Below are 19,504 nucleotides of genomic sequence, written 5' to 3' on the forward strand. Positions count from 1 at the left end.
TTAAACTTGACATAGGAAAGGAAACTCACAGGAAGGAATATACGGTTAAAGTGTATCCGAGGTGGAGTGTGTGTCCAGTGGGCTTTGTTTGCATGATAACTGTGCTGTTAGTTATATGTGTGTGTATTCCTTTGTATTGTGAATGTGTTCTGGCTAATAGAAACAGAGCCTGTAATTACACTGATTGGCTTATAAAAGTGGGGAGGACACAGGATACTGCACCCTCCTGTCCTGAGAGAGAGAGAGAGAGAGAGAGACATCCAAAGGAGGTCAGTGGACCAGACTGCTTGCTGCAGTAGTCTCTGTTTCTCTCTCTGCCTCTCTGCTCCTCCTCCTCTTCTGCATCACTTTAACCTAGATATAGGAATGACCTTAACCTGGTTTTCATCATCCACACGCTGAATGACTTGGCAGAGCCTGAGAGACAGTCCTGTTGTCACTACAACTTGACATATACCTCACCAAAAAATCATTATAATGCTATTTAAGTGGATTTTTGCTGTTTTTGCACATTGGTTTTGTTCAGTCAAGCCAGTCCTACTTGGGTGTCATAATGGCAACTCATTTAAAATTACTGGTAAGCTATAGTAGTATTTCTCACTCAGACATACAGTTAAGATGCTCCTGCTCTTGTAAAAACCCATGATAAAACCTCAACCCATGGTCAAATGGCAGTGCACACAGCTCCAGCCCCGCCCCTGCCTAAAAGCACTTACTGATTGCATTTTGAATAATAACTGCATGAATTAACATTTTAAAAAGTGGAGGCAGTCACAAATGTGCTGGCGTGTCAACAGAGTAGCAACCGATCAAACCGAAGAGAGCTGGCACATGTTCAGAACAAACCACCTGAAGCCAGACTTCCATTTGTTTGCTCCAGATTTTCATGTGGTGAATTTTCTTCTTTTTTTTGCCTGTAGCTGTTGCCAAGCAACTTGCAATTCTTTGCTAACGGACTTTAACAATGTTCATGTTCAACTAGGGATGGACTTTGCCATGCTGGATGTAATTAGCTGCTGGGTGTTTCTAGTCCTCTTAGCACTGGATATAACACAACAGATGTATTTTTTTTTAAATTAGACAAAGTATCTTAATCAGAGGTTGACGTTGACTCTCAGCTCAGTCCATCATGACTGCTAATCCTAAAAATGCACGTGGTACAGAGATATTACAGTTAAATACCCTAATCAAAGGCTGTTTTTAATGAAATCTCGCTGTCAGAATAAACCTAGGTGGAGAGGGTGTTGAGAAAAAAAAAACAACTTACCTTGAGCCTGTTTTCCTATTGATTTTACTGAACCGTTGACTTACTGATGCTTTGCTTCAACATTCTTGCAGCATTCATTTCCAGTTCATCTTGGACTTGAAAGCTTTTATTTATTTTGCCTCCAGTTTACACTGCAGTGCCCATAAGACAGGCAAACACAGCCACCTGGTATGAGAAAGCAAAAGGCAACATTAAAACAGTATAAAAAGACAGTTTCAGATCAGTTTTCATCTACATCTTTTCATCACAGAGTTGGCAATTTGAAGAAGAGTTCTGGAGTATCCACTTGATACTATAAACTTTATTAATAGAGAAGAAAGAATCCACAGATGAGATTCTGATCAGTAAGATTCAAAACTGCCCTCTGTCTAGCTCATCAGCTGTGCTCGCTGTTTTGTTTGGTCACCATTTGAAATTGCTAGATGCTTCTGGAAATAACGAAGCGAAGCAGCAAACTGCCAATTCAGACAGAGTGTTTGCCAATACCTCTGCTCGGCCCGGGGACAGAAAAATCACAGCCAGCTCTCTAATTTGATCAGATAGGCAATGACAGGAGGTACCTGCCACATACTGAATGTCCCATTGAGACAGTCAGTGCCTGTTAGTGTAGCTCAAGGTTTGTGTGTTCGTACGGTGTGTGTTTGTGTGCGTTTGTGTGCGTGTCTGGTGGAAGCTTATTTTCCATCTCCACCCTCTCAGCACCATATAGTCTGAGAACATTGACAGGAACAACAAAGTTATCAATGATGTGTTCTTCCTCCAAAACCACTCCCTCTTCCCAGAAAGCACACACACACACACACACACACACACACACACACACACACACACAAACGCACATAATCACAGGTTACGTAACAGCTGTGTGGTCTATGATGCTAAAGCTTCTGAGCTGAGCCAAGAGTACACAGGAGGTGGAAATGGGAATGAGGTTCTGAGGGAGAGGTGGGATGAGAAAGAGCGCCATGATGACAAAAGGCAGCAGGTACAAGGAAAGATAAAGGACAGTGCAGGGGTGTGTGTGTGTGTGTGTGTGTGTGTGTGTTGGGAGTAGCTTGAGTGATGAATGTAAGGCAAGTGAGGAAAACGTGAGGGTGGGAGGGAGGTGGAGGATGCTATTAGGGAAGTCTGTTCAGCGTCACACAGCTCGAAGTGTTGTTGACATTAACTGGCCGATGGCCTTTCAGTGGCCGATCTGTTGATGGGCCTCCATTGGCTGACTTACAGGAAGAGAGTGATACTCCACCTTGTGCTACTGGATGATGTCCAGTAAAATCGGTACCGTTCAGATGGACATTTATGTCACAGATGCACGGTTGTGGTATCCCAGTTGTAACCCCTATGTGGAAGATATACAGTACAATATGCTGCCTCTAATGTGTGTGTTATCAGCTGACAATGGCAGAAACAGAAGAGCAGACATGTGGCTTGGGTGTTTGTCATTGAAAATCATGTGAGTGCCCCTCAGGCCAGCTGTTAGACTGAACCTTGAAAATGATTTTCCCAGCATTTAAACAAAGCCTCCTCATGTTTGTGCATGCCTGAAGTAGCTGGAATTTTAAGTAGTTCTTTGGGGTGTGAAAGACACTTTGTGGCTATTTTTGTTTGGCCCATGGGAGTGGATGACAGCTCAAAGAGATGAAGGGACACAGTGGTGTCTGTGTGCGACTGCCCATAGGATTCTGGTTTATTTCCCATATCTTCCTCTTTGATTATACAGTATAAAGACGTCACCTTGTCACAGTGAGAGAAGAGTGCACAGTATGTGAGGAGATAAAGGCATTTTTGCTTTTGTCATTATCTTAACCTGTGACAAGTTTTTTTTTTGTCAGAGTTGGGTTTGTCAAATTGAAACCAATCATCATGTAGTGAGGTAGTTATATCAGTCAAAGAAAATGTGTTAATAAACTGTGCAGCTGTGTCAGCCTCATAAACACCAAGCTTTGTTTGCAATGGCACAGGAAGATGACTTCATCATACTTAATCCAAAACTCTGATTGGCTCAGTTGTTTCTGAAAGTGGGGATCTGCCAAACCAAACTGTCAGAGATGCACAAAATCGGAGATGCACAAGTCGATTCAGAAGTTTGGAACCAGGATAGGTTTGGTATAGTTAAGGTCAAGATCAATGCCTTAAAATGACCTTCATCTCCACCCAACCCATAATAATACATATGAATCAGGGCTTTTACTGCCAAATCCTGTTGAGACTCATATCACTTCGAAAATGACAATGAAAGAAAAATGTTTGAATGAAGCACTTAACAAGGTCAAAGAGTCATTATTTTGTCACATTCCATTGAAGAAAAGTATTTTGTCCACTGTTTTTGGTATTTGTGTTCCAGAGAGGAAGAGAACTGGAGGGATGCAGGAAATGCAACAATACAACCCAGCCACGTGATGGCCACCATTACACAACCTCCGCCACCCACTATTGTCCATAACATCCACCGACTATTGTTATGCCACGCAACAGAAGTCATTCATTTAGTACAAAGTGAAGAACAATCCACCTGCTTGCACAAATACTGTGTTTACAGCAAACATGCACACATAGACAATGCTTTTGAACTGATTTCTAACTTTTAATCAGTGTGAATTGGCTCATACTTCTCTGACAGGAGTGAGCTGAATTGCCTTCATCTCTTCCCACACCAGAATTTACAGTTAACAAGAAACTAAAGTTGAGACTTTCTGATGTGCAGTTCCGGGAAGTAAGCAGAGAGGCTGACCTCTAATGTCAGGGCTTCATCTCATAACAGAGTTGTGTTTTGGTGGTGAAAAGCCGCAGAAGTCTCCTTATCACATTCCGCATTCAGGCAGGAATGTCGGCTTGCCATTTGGGTTTTAGGTGTTACAGAATGTGCGAAGGGGGGCTCCGGGTGCCATCATCTGTGTGGGCGTTTGGGTCGTTTCTTCGGCTTGCGAGAGCTCAGCTGAGCAGAGCCGTGGACCTTCAAAGTCAGAGCATTTTTAGGAAGTGATGTCGTTCTGGCCTGCATCTTAAAGGGTTTATTTTAGGGTTTGGATTTTGATGTATGTTTGAGGTTCAACCATCTGGTTTGTATCTGTCACTGTGGGAAATGACTCATAGCTATCAAAGAGTCAAGGACATGATCTATGACATTTTAATGCATTTTTAGTGCGAACTGCCTGAAGGAGAATCTGTTAGGGGTACATTTGTCTTATATTTCTGTGAGGATGGGGCAGACAGACTTGCAGGCAGTAGTGTGAGACTGAAAAAAACAGTTCTCTAGGGAGAAGCTCTCACTTTTTTTCCACTATAACGACTCACTCTTCTCAGTAACTGCTGCTGTCATGATGACAGTTGTTCAGGGATATTCCTGTAAGGCTTTTAGGGGAGTCAGTAAGTGAATCAGAAGTGGATAGAATAGCTGGAATGAAAGGGGGAACACCAAAACCGTAAATTACAACGGTTCATCGTGAAATAACTCCTGGAATGTACTGAACGTGTAACAGGAGTTTGAGGGGAGTTTTCCTTTAAGGTTGGCTAAAGGTTAAGACTTGAATTTAGAGTTAAGATCAAAACTAGGTCAGTCAGGGCTTGTAGAGGTGAAGTGAAATGTTGAAGCTAAACTGGCATATTTGTTATTTGCTTTGTAAACATTTGATGATATACACTCGAGGGTTTTACTGGAAGTGAACCAGCTGGGACAATTTGTCTCTGCAAGGGGAAGCATGTACGCAAGCAGCTCGTTTCTGGTATAAACGCAGAAATAAATGGGAAATACTGTAATTGTACTGTAATTCTCAGACATGTTTGTTGTTTTCTTCCTGTGTGAATCCTCCTTCCTCTGTCTAAATACTGCAGGCTAATGAGCTAGTTTCCGGAAATAGACAGGTGATTAACACACTGCTCTTCTCAGTGTGAGGCAGAGCAGAGCTAGTTAATGCTATAAGCTATCACTGGGGAGAAGTTCACTCTCCTAGGAAAACAGTGTTAATATGTTCTGTCTGATGGCTGGGAATAAACTAAAGTTATTGATTTTAATAACTCTTTTTTATGCTGCTGGGGCTGGGTCAGCTTTAGCCATCAAAATGCATGAACGGGATACTAGTTCTAGAAATGGTGCAAGTCGCAATCTGTCAAATGATCAGTCAACTCAGGAAAGAAGAGTGCGCTAGTGATGGATAATAAGGTCAGACATAATTCCTGATAAGTACATTACAGTAGCATTGTAGCTTTCTTTTGTGTTTCTATGTGTTTAACTGTATATCTTATTATAAAGCATGTTATCTCTGGTATACAATCTAAATATGCTGTATTTGTTGTTGGTGCATTAGTCACTTAGCAACATGTAGTGATAACCAGCCAGCTAACTACCTAGCTTGCTGTGGTGTGTTTTGATAGGTGTGTTCTAAACATAGCTAGCAGTTATTCCAGTGAGCGCTGTGCCGTAATGCAAGTCGTTAATCTAATCTGTCTGTACTCTTTCAGTCAAACAGTGCATTTAGGGCCATGCTAACTTTAAACTGTTGATTTGTTTGTCACTTGTGACGTCTAACAAGGAAAATAGCTAAAGACACTGTCAACAAAAAAGATTCTCTTGAAAATAAAGGAAATCTTGCAATTTGTGTGATTCTGCAAAAAAAGACACTTTGCATTTATCATATATATTTTTCTGATTGTGTTTCAAGCAAATGACCACTTTTCCCTTTACTTTAAATTCACAAAAAAGCTTTCACGTTAGCTTCTCTGGCCTCACACCTTCATTTTATTCACAACCCATAGCCTGTTAGCTGGTTAGCCTCACTGTGTGGTCTCTGCAGTGAGAGTCCTGTGGGATAAAATGCTGAAATCGCCTGATTCATGCCGGGAAAGGATTAGAATTATATGGTCAGTGGTTTTCTTGTCACACACACACACACACACACACAGACACAGACACCGGCTCACACAAATACACTCACTACCACATCCTCGAAATGCTCAATGCTCAGCCACCCATGTGTCCCCTTCTCCTCTAGTGAAGACTTGTTCCTTCATGTCCGTCCTTAGTTTATTTCCTGCACGACCTTTCTATTATTTCAGATTCTCATTGTCTGATTCTAAAGAGGTGAGGGTTTTTCCAGCAAAAGACTTATTTTGGAGTTAAAGGTTACAAAGTCTACCAATAGATGAACCGGAGAAGTACTTGTTTTTAAGGCCTCATAGGGTGGTGTATTGACATGGTTGTCGTCATTGAATTGTCACGTTGACTGAGTGTTTGTGTGTGTGATCTGATATGAAACAAAGGGAATGATAGCTGACAGCATGTACTGTGACCTGCTAGATTTAACAGCAGGAGAGAGCTGGACTGTTACATAACTGTGTGTGGGGGGGGAGTGGCCACTTAAACTGAAAACTTTTGACTCTCAAAATACCCAGAAAAACAGTCATATTTTCATATAACAGTAAATGACAGTACACGTTGTGAAATTATATGTATTTGGTTGTGTTAATAGTTACAGCTCTGCAGGCCTCTAATATCTAACCATATTACTCCTGATTTAAGATGCCTGGTCCATTTCGTTAATTGATTACACTTCATGGCTTTATATTCTAGCCGTTCCTTGGTTCCTGTTGGCAGAGATCTGTAAATTACTTAAGATTATTTTTAATCAATAATTTGTGCAATATGATTGATGTCTTTGCTACATAGCTGTGTATAAGCAGTATAAGGTACGGCAACCTGCAATTATTGCCAAATAAGGTAGTCGAGGGTGATGAGGATGACCTCTACTTTGCAAAGGGGTTTTAAACAGAGCTTTGCAACAGCGACTGTACATTAACTGTCATATAATACACTCACACATAGTGCACAATTTCCCTGGGCAACCAGCCCAGCAAAGTACAATCTGTTTTTACTTTAACAGTATGAAATATTATTGTACGCACAGATCCAGGCTCCAGTTAAAAAAAGCAATACAGGCATTGCCTTTACTCAGCTCAAGACATAAGTAATAATGGATGGCTGTTACTGCTTGTCTGTGGTTTGTCCCAGTTAGTCCTGCACTTGTGCTGGGAGTGTTAATCTGGCTCTCTGTCCTGTGCTTGGAGAGCTTGTGTACAGAACTGGTCACACTCTCTGACTACAGACCTCTTTGCTTAAAAGAAGAAGAGCCCTCCATCTGTGAGTACGTAAGAGAGTGTGTGTGTGTGTGTGTGTGAATGGAGTGTAGCATTAGTATTCAGCCTGTAGAGCCTCACTGAAGCGCCCGTCGGGCCCTTTGTTGTTGTTCCATGAAGGGGTCTTAGGGGGTCTGGGTTGTGTGTGAGTGGTGTCATGAGAGGCTTCGAAAGGGACACAAATAGTTGCCATAAGTCCAGACACGCACTGCATTCCTCTGTAACATTCAAACCTCAAAAGGCACCTTAACATGATTTCAGTCTGGTTGTTGTTTCAAGCTCTCTGGCACTGGGTAGGTGAAAATCGCTTTTAATATCATTCTATTCTGCTGCCGTCACTGTGCTCATGTGTCTGTGGATGTAGCAGGGTCTGTATGGCTTGGCTTGGCTGTGAACTGCTTACTCCCAGAAGTCCTTGTGTGGGTTTGTGGTCATGGCTTTAATGCTGCTAACAGCTAATCATTCATTAGATTAAGCTAGGTCTTAAATATTTAAATCTAAACTGTGAAAAATTGTTTATTAAGTCAGTGATTTCATCTTTTTGTATTAACTTGGCTGATCTTCTTGTTGTATCTCAGACTATTCATTTTGCTAAATGCTGACCCCAGTGAACTTTACAGCATGTCGCTAGCAGTCTGTGTTTTTGTGTGTGTTCTTGTACAGGTGGCCTCTAGTTTTTGGTGTATTTCCTGCGTTGAGGGCCATTTCCTTGGATACAAGTTAGCGTGGCTTCCTGGTTTCCTGTTTAGATGACCTGTGATTCATGATAGGCTTTTATCCAATCAGTTGCTTCCTTTATTTTACCGCATCATTTGTTTTAATTTCTTGTGTTCACTGCCCATCCTTTTTCTTGTTATCACTATTGTCAAAATAAGTGCACGAGGCTGAAGAATTTAAGGGGGTGTCACCTTGCACTGAAGGCTCTGTTGGACTCAACAGCTGCCAGCTTTTGTGTGAAAGGGGTTGCTTTTGGTAGGATGTTATAGCCTGGGAAAAACGTGTCTATATTTGAGTTCACTTGAGACAGACATTGCATTAGTTACGCTGTAAAATAGATGACTGACACTCTTCTCCTCAACTCAGACATCATTATGAACCCTTTTGTCCTGCTCTGGAAATGTCACAGGTCTCCTACAGGTCATCCCACAAAATCAGTTTAAATAAATCCAAGGATAAGGAGAATGGTTCTCATGGTGGCATTGTGCATATTTGATTGGGCTAAAAAATGCTAAAGTGCTGGTTTGTTTTGAATATGAAACACCCAGGTTCTTTACGCTTGAAAGGTGAAAAGTATATGTGGTGTGTTCCACACTCACATATTTTCACCAAAATTACTGAATCCATGGCTTCCTTTATCTTGGTTAGAAGCTTATGTCGGCCATTTGTGATTAACAGTGTAGTTGCAAGTGATAGTCATAGTTGTTCAACTTCACCCTATGGGTTTGGTAATCTGTCATAGAGGGATGGACCAATTAGATTTAAGATAGCAGAAATTTAGTTTGAAAGCTAATTTGTGTTTGACTAATGATGTCTTCTTAATACTGTATGCGAGATCACAGATTTAAATTGACACAAACTCACACACACAGATGGAGACACAAACTATATACCCTGGAGGCATTCAGGACGTGACCTAATTACTAAAAAAGTACATTTACATGTTTAATTTTTCTGTTGTAACCTGCAACACCTGTGATTCTTACTGTATGTGTCTAACCCTTGCACTTAAAACTGTCTGCATTTGCATCTTGTGTATGGTGCAGCTGAATATCTGTGTCTTTCTGGCCTCTGCTAGGATAGTTAAGCGTGTCATTCACTGTGTTTCTGATCAATCATGATGAACCTCCATGACATAAGACTGCTCTGGGCGTCACTCTATTGACTGGATAGCAAGCGTCGACCTAGTTGCACATATTCACACATGGACACACACACATGACAAACCATCACATATACTCCTGCTGTCTCCCTGGATCTGTGACTCTCTTTGTCCGATCTCTTTTCATCTTTCACACCTCGTCCGTTATTGTAGTCATTAGCTCTTCCCTCTATAAATCACCAGCTCTGGTGACCATCACAAGTCTCTTTGTGTGTTACAACCCATCCGGGAATTGAACACCCCAGCGGATATGCAATAATTGGGTTACTGTCCCAATTTTCTGTGACCGACTTCTCTTCATCATATGGCTCAAAGTTATTTCTAGCCTGGGAACTCACTAAGAACTTGTAATTTGTCATTTCAAACAGGGACAATTGAATGGGACAGGGCTCTAAAGAAGCTCACATTTAATTTTTCATTGTAGTTATTAATATCATCCAGAGAAAATCACAGTTAGATGAGGAGGGACAGCTACTAGTCTGTTACAGTCTGACAGGAGGCACAGCTGACAATCGGTTCACATGGCTTTTGCATGGCTTCCTTTGCGACTACAAAGTGGGATAACCTCTCTGACCTCTGGACCACCCTGCTGGTACCATGACTTCAAAATGACAAGTCTTGAGTTAAAAGACTAATGGTTTCATACATGTTCAAAAAGTAATATTTAAGCCTCCACAATCAAAGACATTAATTAGTAAAGCTGGTGCTTCCTGTGGCCAGTGTGTCCCTCCATGTGTTCAACAGTTTCTTGTCATCAACACAAGGTCAAGTTTTCACAGTCGAGAGGCAGAAAGTAGCTAATTAGATCAAACATAATGCTCAGGGAGGAAGTAATATATCTTTCTGTCAAATACTGCTGCAAAACTGCTTTGTCATTTGCTTATTTGGCTGTAAAAAAAAATAATCTTTATAGCCCTAATTTCTGAAATGCATTCAGACATCAGCACCTCGCTCATGGCACCGTCCTCCATCATTTAGCAGCTGCTTGCACAATATTGCAAATTGGTCTTGTAAATTCGAGGAAAGTGTTTCCACTTCCATTGCGTCCCTCGATGTAGTGTTTGTGAGCAGAGAAAGTGAACCATGACTCAGGTCAGCTCTGGTTTCCACCTGCCTGATCCTATGACCCAACACGTACACACTCACACACAACACCAACACAGGCAATTAGCCTTAATGTGACTTTTTAAAGTCACAACATCAGATTTGATAATCCCAGAGGTTTAGCATTATTTTGTGGACAAGCCTCTGAAACAGCATAAAAACCAACATGTCTCCTCTAAAAGCAATACCAATTAAATACTTTGAGGCTTTAGAGGCTTTACGGTGGGATGAGGCAGCAGTCTAACCCTCATGAGACTGAGTCTTACACTGGTGATGACAGAAGAAAATACCATTATTCCCTTATCACCTCCTCCTCTTTCTTCAGTCATCATCTCTTCATCATCACCTCTCTGCCTGCCCATATCCCCGGTCTCCTCAGTTTTGACAGGAGCTGAGGGTTAAAGGGAAATTGGGCGGGCAACATAACGCATGGAGTGGAGAAAGAGAGGGCTTGGTCATGCACAGGAAGGGAGGAGCGGGGAGCTACAGGGTGGATGTTTTTGGTGTGTGTGTGTGTGCATAGGAGGACCTGCACAGAAGGGGTCTTTGTGGGTGAGGGCATCTGGAGAAATGCACACACATATACAGTCATAGACACACACAAACACACACTTACACAGACACACACTTAGCCCATGACATCACAGCTTACCGAGCTGCCGGCAGGAATGTTACTGAGAAAGGAGAGGCTTTGTGGAGGAGAGGAAAGAGATGGGAGGGGAGGAAAAGGAGGAGAAGAAGAGGAGGAAAAGGCTTGGCCAGGGAAAAGTCCGGCACTCCCACTATCTGGAACAGGACGGACCAAGGCTAGACTAAAGTGAACAGAGTTTAATGGGAAAAAGGGTATATCGTATGAAAAGAAGACACATAGGCGTATGGTAGAAATTATTGTAATATTACAAAACTGAGGGAGGCCAGCTTTTGAAAATTACACCATGGATTAACTGACATCACTAGAATAGATCAATCTACCAGTACTTGTAAGAGCAACAGGTGAGTACTAACCCTGTTACACTGTTTTGTTTTGCTATTTAGTCTATTTTTGTGGCATTTCTATATTATTAGATAGATTGTATTTTGTTTTGATGAGAAAAAGGATAGAGAAGTTGTGTCTAACAACATACAACAGACAACATTTTATGGCTTCAGTACCACTTCAGTATTCTGTTCACATTCAATAATTTTCACTGGATGTGTTGTTTAAGTTATAACTCCATTAACATATTAGCTACAGAGGGTGGAAAAGGGAGGAGTATCAGAATAGTTAAAGTCCAATCCAACACCCAATAGATCTGTTTTTGTAGTCATGTCTTTTTGTATTAGAGTAAGTATTGGTGTCAAAGATGCTGGCGCTGTGTTTGTCCAGATGTTGCAACATTATGTTGAACTGCGCACTTTGGCCTGAAGACACAGCTGATTCCTCTGTTTATTCCAGCTGTTAGCCCCCTGCGCCAGCCCACCTGTCTCTGCTGACACTGCCGACCAGCTATACGTCAAATCAGCCACTTCTTTAGTTTATCAGTGACATACTATCGCTGTTAACAAACAGCGTCGACAAACTCTCCTGAGGGGAGACTGACTGAAATCAAGTACAGGATAGCACTGTTTGGCCTGGGTTCACAATCCAGGCTGTTTGGACATGAGAACACCAGGCTAAAACCAGCAGCGGGCTCCAGTTACTATACAGGATCATATTTAGCCAGGAAACAGAGCCGGGAACGCTGACTGCACTGGGTTACACAGGCGCATAGTGTGTTAGTGTGTACGTGTATTTGTGGACGTATATCATCAGGCTTTCAGTTTTACATTTGCCATGTGTTCCAACCACAGTGTGCACACTAAGTATGACGTGATATTAAAGGCATGGTAAATGTGCCTGTGTGAAAGAGAGAAACAGAAAGATAGATTTCCAGTCAGGGTGTATTCTCATTCTGGTAAATGTTTTCTAGCTTTTAAGTCCCCCAGTGTCTCAGGCATGCAGCCCAGTGTGTATGTTTAAAGTGTGTATGTTTATGTGTGTGTGTGTGTTTGTGATTTTTTGTGCATCACAGTCAGAGCGTAAGCATTTCCAGATGTGATGGGAACAGAGACAGGCATAGAATGAGACAGCACTTAGAACATAAGACCGTTATAGTTAGCTGACTCACATTTGTATTACCGTAGTCCTGATGACTTTCCATTGAATTTCATGATTCCCACCCCTTGTAATATTAACCTCAGTACTCCCAGTAACATATTTAACCTTCACTTGAACCTCTGGGTTCATGTGGACTTTCCCTGGATTTTGTTTTTTCCTTAGACTTATATGTCTGAAAAAAAAAAACTAAAACTGGCACAGTGGTTAACAGAACAGTGTCTACTGACTGACTGACATTATAATCATAAACTAAAATATTTAAGATTAACAGAAGAAACATGATCCTACCCCTAATCTTAGCTTTAAATCCAAATCTCAACCATAAAATGATTTAATCATCACTGTAATCTTAACTGAACACCCAAAACCTAACCCTAAACTGACCTGAACCAAATTAATACTTACACCTCTTCAACCAAACTCTAGCCAATTTTATACTTATTTTAAACTCTCACAGTCCAAACCCTGGCATAGGTTTGTAAGTGAGGCAGGACTGGTAAGTAGGATTTCCCTCAACTTTTCCCTTTTCCCTTTTTGGAAAAACACACACACAGCTGACACATCATGGTGGTGAGGGTGTGGGACTGTTACGTCTATTCTTTCTTTAAAATCATTCTGATTTTTCAGACTTTAAAGACATTATGGAGTGTGTTCGCCTTTTTCGTTACATGATTTCCTTCCACACTTAAAAACACTCATACAACAGCACAACATACTTTGCTCCTTTAGCTGGCCAAGCTGGGTGCACAGTGTCCTTCATCACAAGTATTAAAGTCCAAGCCTTGAGGACAGCCAGTTATTCCTGGAATGTCAGTTCACCTCAGTGAGAGAGACAAACATGCACGTGAATACACACCTGCATAACAAATACACACACGTGAAAGAACATACTTAAGCTTGCATGCACCGCTGCACAACTACAATTTTATACACACTCCATTTGTATGTATGTGTGTGTGTGTGTGTGTGTGTGTGTGCACAACAGAATAGCATTGCATATGAGACATTCCAGTACTGTAGTACTGTTTTCCTGAGGCAGTAACAGGATATCCTCCCCCTCTGTACTGTCCTGCCTGCTGGACACACACTCCTACACTCACACATTCCTACACGTGCACACACATACACATACAGTATATACAATGGGTCAAATATAACAAGACAGAAGACCTCATTTTTGTGTGTATGTAAGTAGAAGTGGTCCTCACATGGTCACTAATGTCTTTAACTGGGTGAAAAATCATTTGATTTGCTGAGAGGCAGAGTGAGAAGAACACAAAGAAACAGGAGAAAAGAGCACAGCAGGTTAACCATTTCTGTTTCTTTTCTTTTTTATGTCATAGTGTGGTTTAAGAATTACTTTTGCTGCAATTAAAAGGTGATAAAGTAGCTGGCCATTATGATTATGATTCCACATGAGAATACTACACTGGTTCAGAGCTGCTAACATGGCTGCAGTCTCCTGACTAGTTTTGTTTATTGGTATTTGTGTTATTAGTTTGGTTTTCTATATTCATAGCCTTTTTTCATTTTCTCTTTAACAGTGGTGAAATACCCTGTTATTTGTTGTTAACCCAAACAAATTGCAGATACACCCTGGAATGCAGCACTTCTTGGGTTCAGACAACAAATACTAACTAACTAACTAAAAACTTTAATGAAGCTGATACAGAGGCAACCTTGACACAGACTGCCAAAACAGAATGAATGTTTTTTACTTTAGAATTTAATAGATTTTAACTTTGTCAGACATGAATTGGACATTTGTGAAATATTCCTTTAAGAGATTGGGTTTATTCTCATGTATATGTCCCATTCATGAGACAGTATAACGTGAGGAATTTGCATGTGGTGGGTCACTAAAATGCCCTAAGAGAATATTTTTTTCTCTCAGTAGAAGAGGGACACGAGAATAGGAAGGAAGAGGACAGAGCAAGAAGTGTGTGAGAGACAAGCTTTTTTGAGGGGAGGCAGGGTATTATAATCCACCATGTGACTTCGCTGACCACTGTTCCTTAACTTGAACAATCCCAAACAGGAGAGAGGAAACAAGAGAGGAAGGAAGAGAGCAGTGAAGAGGGAGAGAAGGGACTAAAAGGGAGAGAAAGGAAGGGAAAGAGGGGTAAATAAGGAAAGGAGAATGATCTAAGTTAAGGCGAGGTCGCCCTTCTTATGTTGACACTAAGTCGAACTGAAATCTGCCTTTGATTGGTGCAGAAATGCCTCATCTAGATACTTCACATCAGCAGAAAGTTCCATGAATATCATTAAAAGTAGTCTGGTAGTGTGTCTGAGGCTTTAAGTGTAACACGGGGTAAAAAGCCAAGCCTTCCTCCTTATGGCTGTGTGTGTGTTTAACTGAACAGTGATCTTATTCACTGAAGTGATCCTAATTAAATCCCCACGCACACACGTTACAAAGACTGGGGTCAACAGCTCCTCGTGGAAGTAAACACATCCTGAGAGCAGAGGTGTAATGACTACAAGACAGTAAAACAGGAAGCCAATAGAGTATTTGTTAGTGGCTCACACAGAAGCAGAAAGGTCAGTAAAGACAGGATCATGCACATGTAGCTTCTCACTAATGGTGGGTCTGGAATGTGTCGGATAGATGGTTCACAAAAGCAGAGGGTCACAGGTTTGATCCTTGCATGCCAATGTGTCTACCAGTGTGTCCTTTAACACGACGCTCATTCCTTGTGTGTATTTCTCTGTTGGATAAAGTGTGACTTTAAGTACTAGTGATGTAATTATATTGTGTAACTTTTATGCGTCAATATTATAAGTACATCACTAGCTAAAACAGTTCCACATTTAATAAACTATAGTCACCCGTGTTCGTCATAATGAGTACAGTGTATTACAACAAGTTAACTGGTTTCATTTCAGTTTGAGGCCATTTACAGAGACATTTTAGTGCATTTTGAAAATGTATTACTTTGTCTGGCAGTTATACAGTTAGTAGCAACAGGCTCTGTCACCAACTCAGTAGGGAAATTTGGGTTTTGGATATCAGAGAGATATATTCGTCCCCTCTTAATAAACACTGATGATGTGGCCTTGAGCCAGGCACTTAATACAGAAACACATCTGTGAGGCTGCTGAGTGAAAAGCTGAGGTTGGGAAGATACAGGGAGTGAATGTGTAATGTAAAAATCTCACACCTTAAATATCTGTACAGCTGCAGAACCTTAGGTATCTTTACTGACCTTTGCCAGTGATATACTTGTTTAATATTAGAGTGCACTGTGATGACAAGTAGGACCATCGGACTTAGGTCTTTAATAGATTAAAAGAATATATTTGACGTTCTGTATTTAAATTTTTATCTCTAATCCCAAGTAATTAGCATACTGATTCATTCACATGAGTGTGAGGGTCTTTAAACAAAGATACTGGAGGATTGTTTTGATTGTGGTCTGTCATAGAACAGCAGTGTGTGAGTTGGTCCCCCCTAGTGGTGGGAACCAGTCAGAACATACTCCTGCTGCAGAGGTTCAACTTAATACACTGTGCTACTGCAATGCAGACAGACACATTTATGTGTGGCATGCGTGTGCGTATTTTGTAGAGAGTAGGAAGATTCTGACCTTTCTGTGATAAAACTGTTTAGAAATTCCTGCTTTGAGCAAATGTAATTAGATTGACCATGAGACAATAGCATACAGCTTCTACATGCAGTATCTCTGAACTGCACATCTTTCTGTTTGTTCGTTGACACAGAAATTGTGGCGGGCAGCCGAGGATGTCAGTGACACAATACCAAGAGAGCGAGCCCTGAAGAGCGTCAGTTTCCAGGAATCGGTCAGCGTTATCACTGACAGGCCTGCAACTATGGAACTGGAGAGCCAGCAGATCCAACATGGCTGCCTCAGCAGCCCCAGTAACCGAGCCCACAGTGCAGCTGGTGTGAAAGTAGAGACTCCTGACAGTGAGGTGGTTCAGGTATGCAGGCTCTCATGATATATAGTGACCGCTAACTGACTTATCATTTTACCCTCTTACTGTAACAGTATGAGGGTTCTGGTGAACACTATTGTACAATATCTGTCTACTAAGGCAGTTTTACCGTCTGTGTCTACAGGAGATCCGTTACCTGGACCAGGTGTTAGACGCAGCCTCTGAAACACCCACTAATGGAAACTCTTCTCCACTGGAACACACAAAAGCAATCAGCATCGACGGAACCTCTCCCTCCATCTGTGTGTCGGCATCCTCTCCTGTCAATCACCAGCCGATCATCGTGGAGGGGCAAAGACAAACGACATTCGTTCACCAAGAGGACTCTGCTTTGAGAACCAATGGGCATGTGCAAGGGGAGGAGACGGGGCGCAGCAGGGCGAAGTTTGAGCTGAGAGCGTTTCACGAGGAGAGGCGACCAGCAAAACTCTTCTCCCCTGGAGAGGAGCAGAAGGTCAGGGTGACGAGGAGACGACCCTCAGAGGAGGTAAACAGCTCTTAGATAATGTATCAGATGTAACAGATACAGTATTCAGATACACAGTAACATAAACAACACAGGTTAACCTTACAGTGTTGAGTAAAAAAATCACAAAAGATTAGGTACAATATGTTGGTCATGTATTGTTTGTTCCATGAGTTACGACCAAAATCACAGCCTACACTGTACTTCCTCAACACACAGATCAAACATAAAATTAAATTACAGCCTAAAGGAAGAACATTTTGAAACTGAACATGTGTCATAACCCTGACTAAGACAGGTTGTGACATCAGCGCCCAAAAGGTCAGCTGTGGTCACATTTTGATCAGAGATAAGGAAACAGTAACCACTGGAAACTGTTTTAAAATCAACAAACATCATATCTGAAAAACAAGTCCCCATAGAAAACTAGATAATTTTTAGTCATGTCACATATTGGACTGCCACTACAGAGAGTGAAAGACTAATCACTAAATCACTAAATTAATATGTAATAAAACATTTATTGTGGATATTCTTACTCATATTCTTCTCCTGGTTTGTTTTCCCTGTCAGGTTCAGGAGTTGGAGCGTGAGCGCCAGGAGCTGATCAGAGACCAGGCGGTGAAGAAAAACCCTGGGATCGCCCAGCGCTGGTGGAACCCTCCTCAGGAGGTAGTCTCTCATTAAATCTTTGTTTTCAACTTGAACTCCATGTGCTCCCTGAGAAACTGGGTTCTGATTGGTTCTTTGGGTGGTTCATTCAAGGTTCCTTTAGAAGAACAGCTGGATGCAGAGCAGCTTGAGTCTCTCAAGAAATACCAGGAGAGAAAACAGCAGAGACAGAATCATTCTTATACACACACACAGGTAACACCCGTTCTTTGACCTGTGATGAACAATATGAAGATGAGCTTTTATGTTTTATTTGAGAGTGACTTTTCAGTACTCACCTCTCTTCTCCCAACTGTCTCCTTTTTATTCGGTCTTCCCATCTCTAGTCCCAGATGTCAGGTCCTCCCACAATGGTGACCTTTGACCCAGAGCTAACCAGGAGTGAGGACATTGTGGAGAAGCAGATCGACTTCTCGTCTGCCAGGAAGCAGTTTCTGCAAGGGGAGGCGACCAAGAAGGACGTAGCTCCTCAGATATACTCTGCCAAACCCTTTTCAAAATCCAGGGCCAGCCAGGGGAGCAGTGACATTGTTGCAGAAACTGGAGAGAGTCACGTGACCTGGTCCGATGAGGGAATTGCAGGAGAATTCACGTGTGCACGAGCTGTAATGACAATCCTGCGTGAGGAGGAGGAAGGGAAGGGTCATTTCCACCCATCCTTTCACCCAGAAGAGTCTGACTCAGGATTGGACGAGTTATCTGTCCGCTCTCAGGACACTACACTGTTTAGCTTGGATAATGTTTCCGATAGTGGGGCTTCGCTACCCCCTACCCCACTGCCACTTACCCCAGTGTCACCTCCTACCCCTCAGCCCACCACGCCAGTCAACGGGCAGACCAGTGGCAGTCCAACAGAAGATGAGCTGGAGTACCACGCCGGGGTACTTGTCCAAAATGCCATCCAAAATGCCCTGGCAGCTCAGAATGGAGGAGACTGGCAGCCATCTGATTTGAATTCTTCACAGCTCAGTGCCCCCGTGTCTCCATCCTCAGTTTCTACAAGTAGCCCAGTGCCAGTTTCTTTCTCCCCTGTGTCTTCTGGTGGAGCTCCAAGTCTCCAATCACCTATCTCCAGTCCTGCTCTATCCAACCCGTCCCCTCAGCCAGAAAGGCAGCCAGAGGTAAGAGTTGTTTTCCGAGAGAAGCCCTCAGAATCGCAACAGGCTCCGCCGCAGCAACGGGCCTCTAGCCCAGCACAGCAACCACAGCTGGAAACGCCCTCTCCGCCACCTTCTCAGCCAGTCTCGCCACCACAGAGACCCAAAGAGGGAGGCCCCAGGATCAAAATCCAATCCTCTTACGCCAGAGCGCTCGCATCCTCAACCCCAGCTCCGCCTCCAGCACCAGCTCCTGCCTCAGCAGCTCCTGTCCCCAGGCCAACTCCAGTGTACCGTCCCCCCTCTCCTCCAAGCCCGGAGAAACAGGAGTTCAGCTACTTCAGCAAATACTCAGAGGCAGCTGAACTGCGTAGCACAGCAGCAGCAACACGAGGCCCTGAGGTGGAGGCAGCCAGCGGCCCGTTCCGCCTGCGCTCCAAGAAGCAGCGAACTTTGTCCATGATCGAGGAGGAGATCCGAGCAGCTCAGCAGAGGGAGGAAGAGCTGAAGAAACAGAGGGAAGCACAGCCTGTTGTTATTGTCCGCCCCAGCAGCACTTCCGGCAGCGGTCATGGGCCTGTGAGGACTGGGATGCGGCAAACCACCATTTCCCCAGCAGATAAGATGAAAAGTAACAGCCTGCCAACTAGACTGTCACTGACAGCGAGGACAGCACCAGGTTAGTTAATACGCATCACAAGGGTGTTTCTCATTGTGATACCTGGCACAAGCTTGTTGTAACTATTTCAAGACCTCTCAAGAACTATTGGATGGGTGGCCATGAAATTTGGTT

General features: G+C 42.6%; 1 protein-coding gene across 5 annotated transcripts in view; it reads left to right on the forward strand.

Moving 5' to 3' along the window:
* Positions 1-19,504, forward strand: part of LOC108886025 (A-kinase anchor protein 2) — a 75,870-nt gene that overhangs the window by 50,193 nt on the left and 6,173 nt on the right. For all 5 annotated transcript variants that reach the window (XM_051072829.1, XM_051072827.1, XM_018680625.2 and 2 more), the window contains 5 exons: positions 16,240-16,461; positions 16,601-16,963; positions 17,516-17,614; positions 17,708-17,809; positions 17,941-19,390. In XM_051072829.1, coding sequence (XP_050928786.1) covers positions 16,240-16,461; positions 16,601-16,963; positions 17,516-17,614; positions 17,708-17,809; positions 17,941-19,390 — 2,236 coding nt within the window. The remainder of the gene's footprint in view (positions 1-16,239; positions 16,462-16,600; positions 16,964-17,515; positions 17,615-17,707; positions 17,810-17,940; positions 19,391-19,504) is intronic.

Source organism: Lates calcarifer, linkage group LG9, assembly GCF_001640805.2.
Source record: "Lates calcarifer isolate ASB-BC8 linkage group LG9, TLL_Latcal_v3, whole genome shotgun sequence".
Taxonomy (NCBI): Eukaryota; Metazoa; Chordata; class Actinopteri; family Centropomidae; genus Lates; species Lates calcarifer.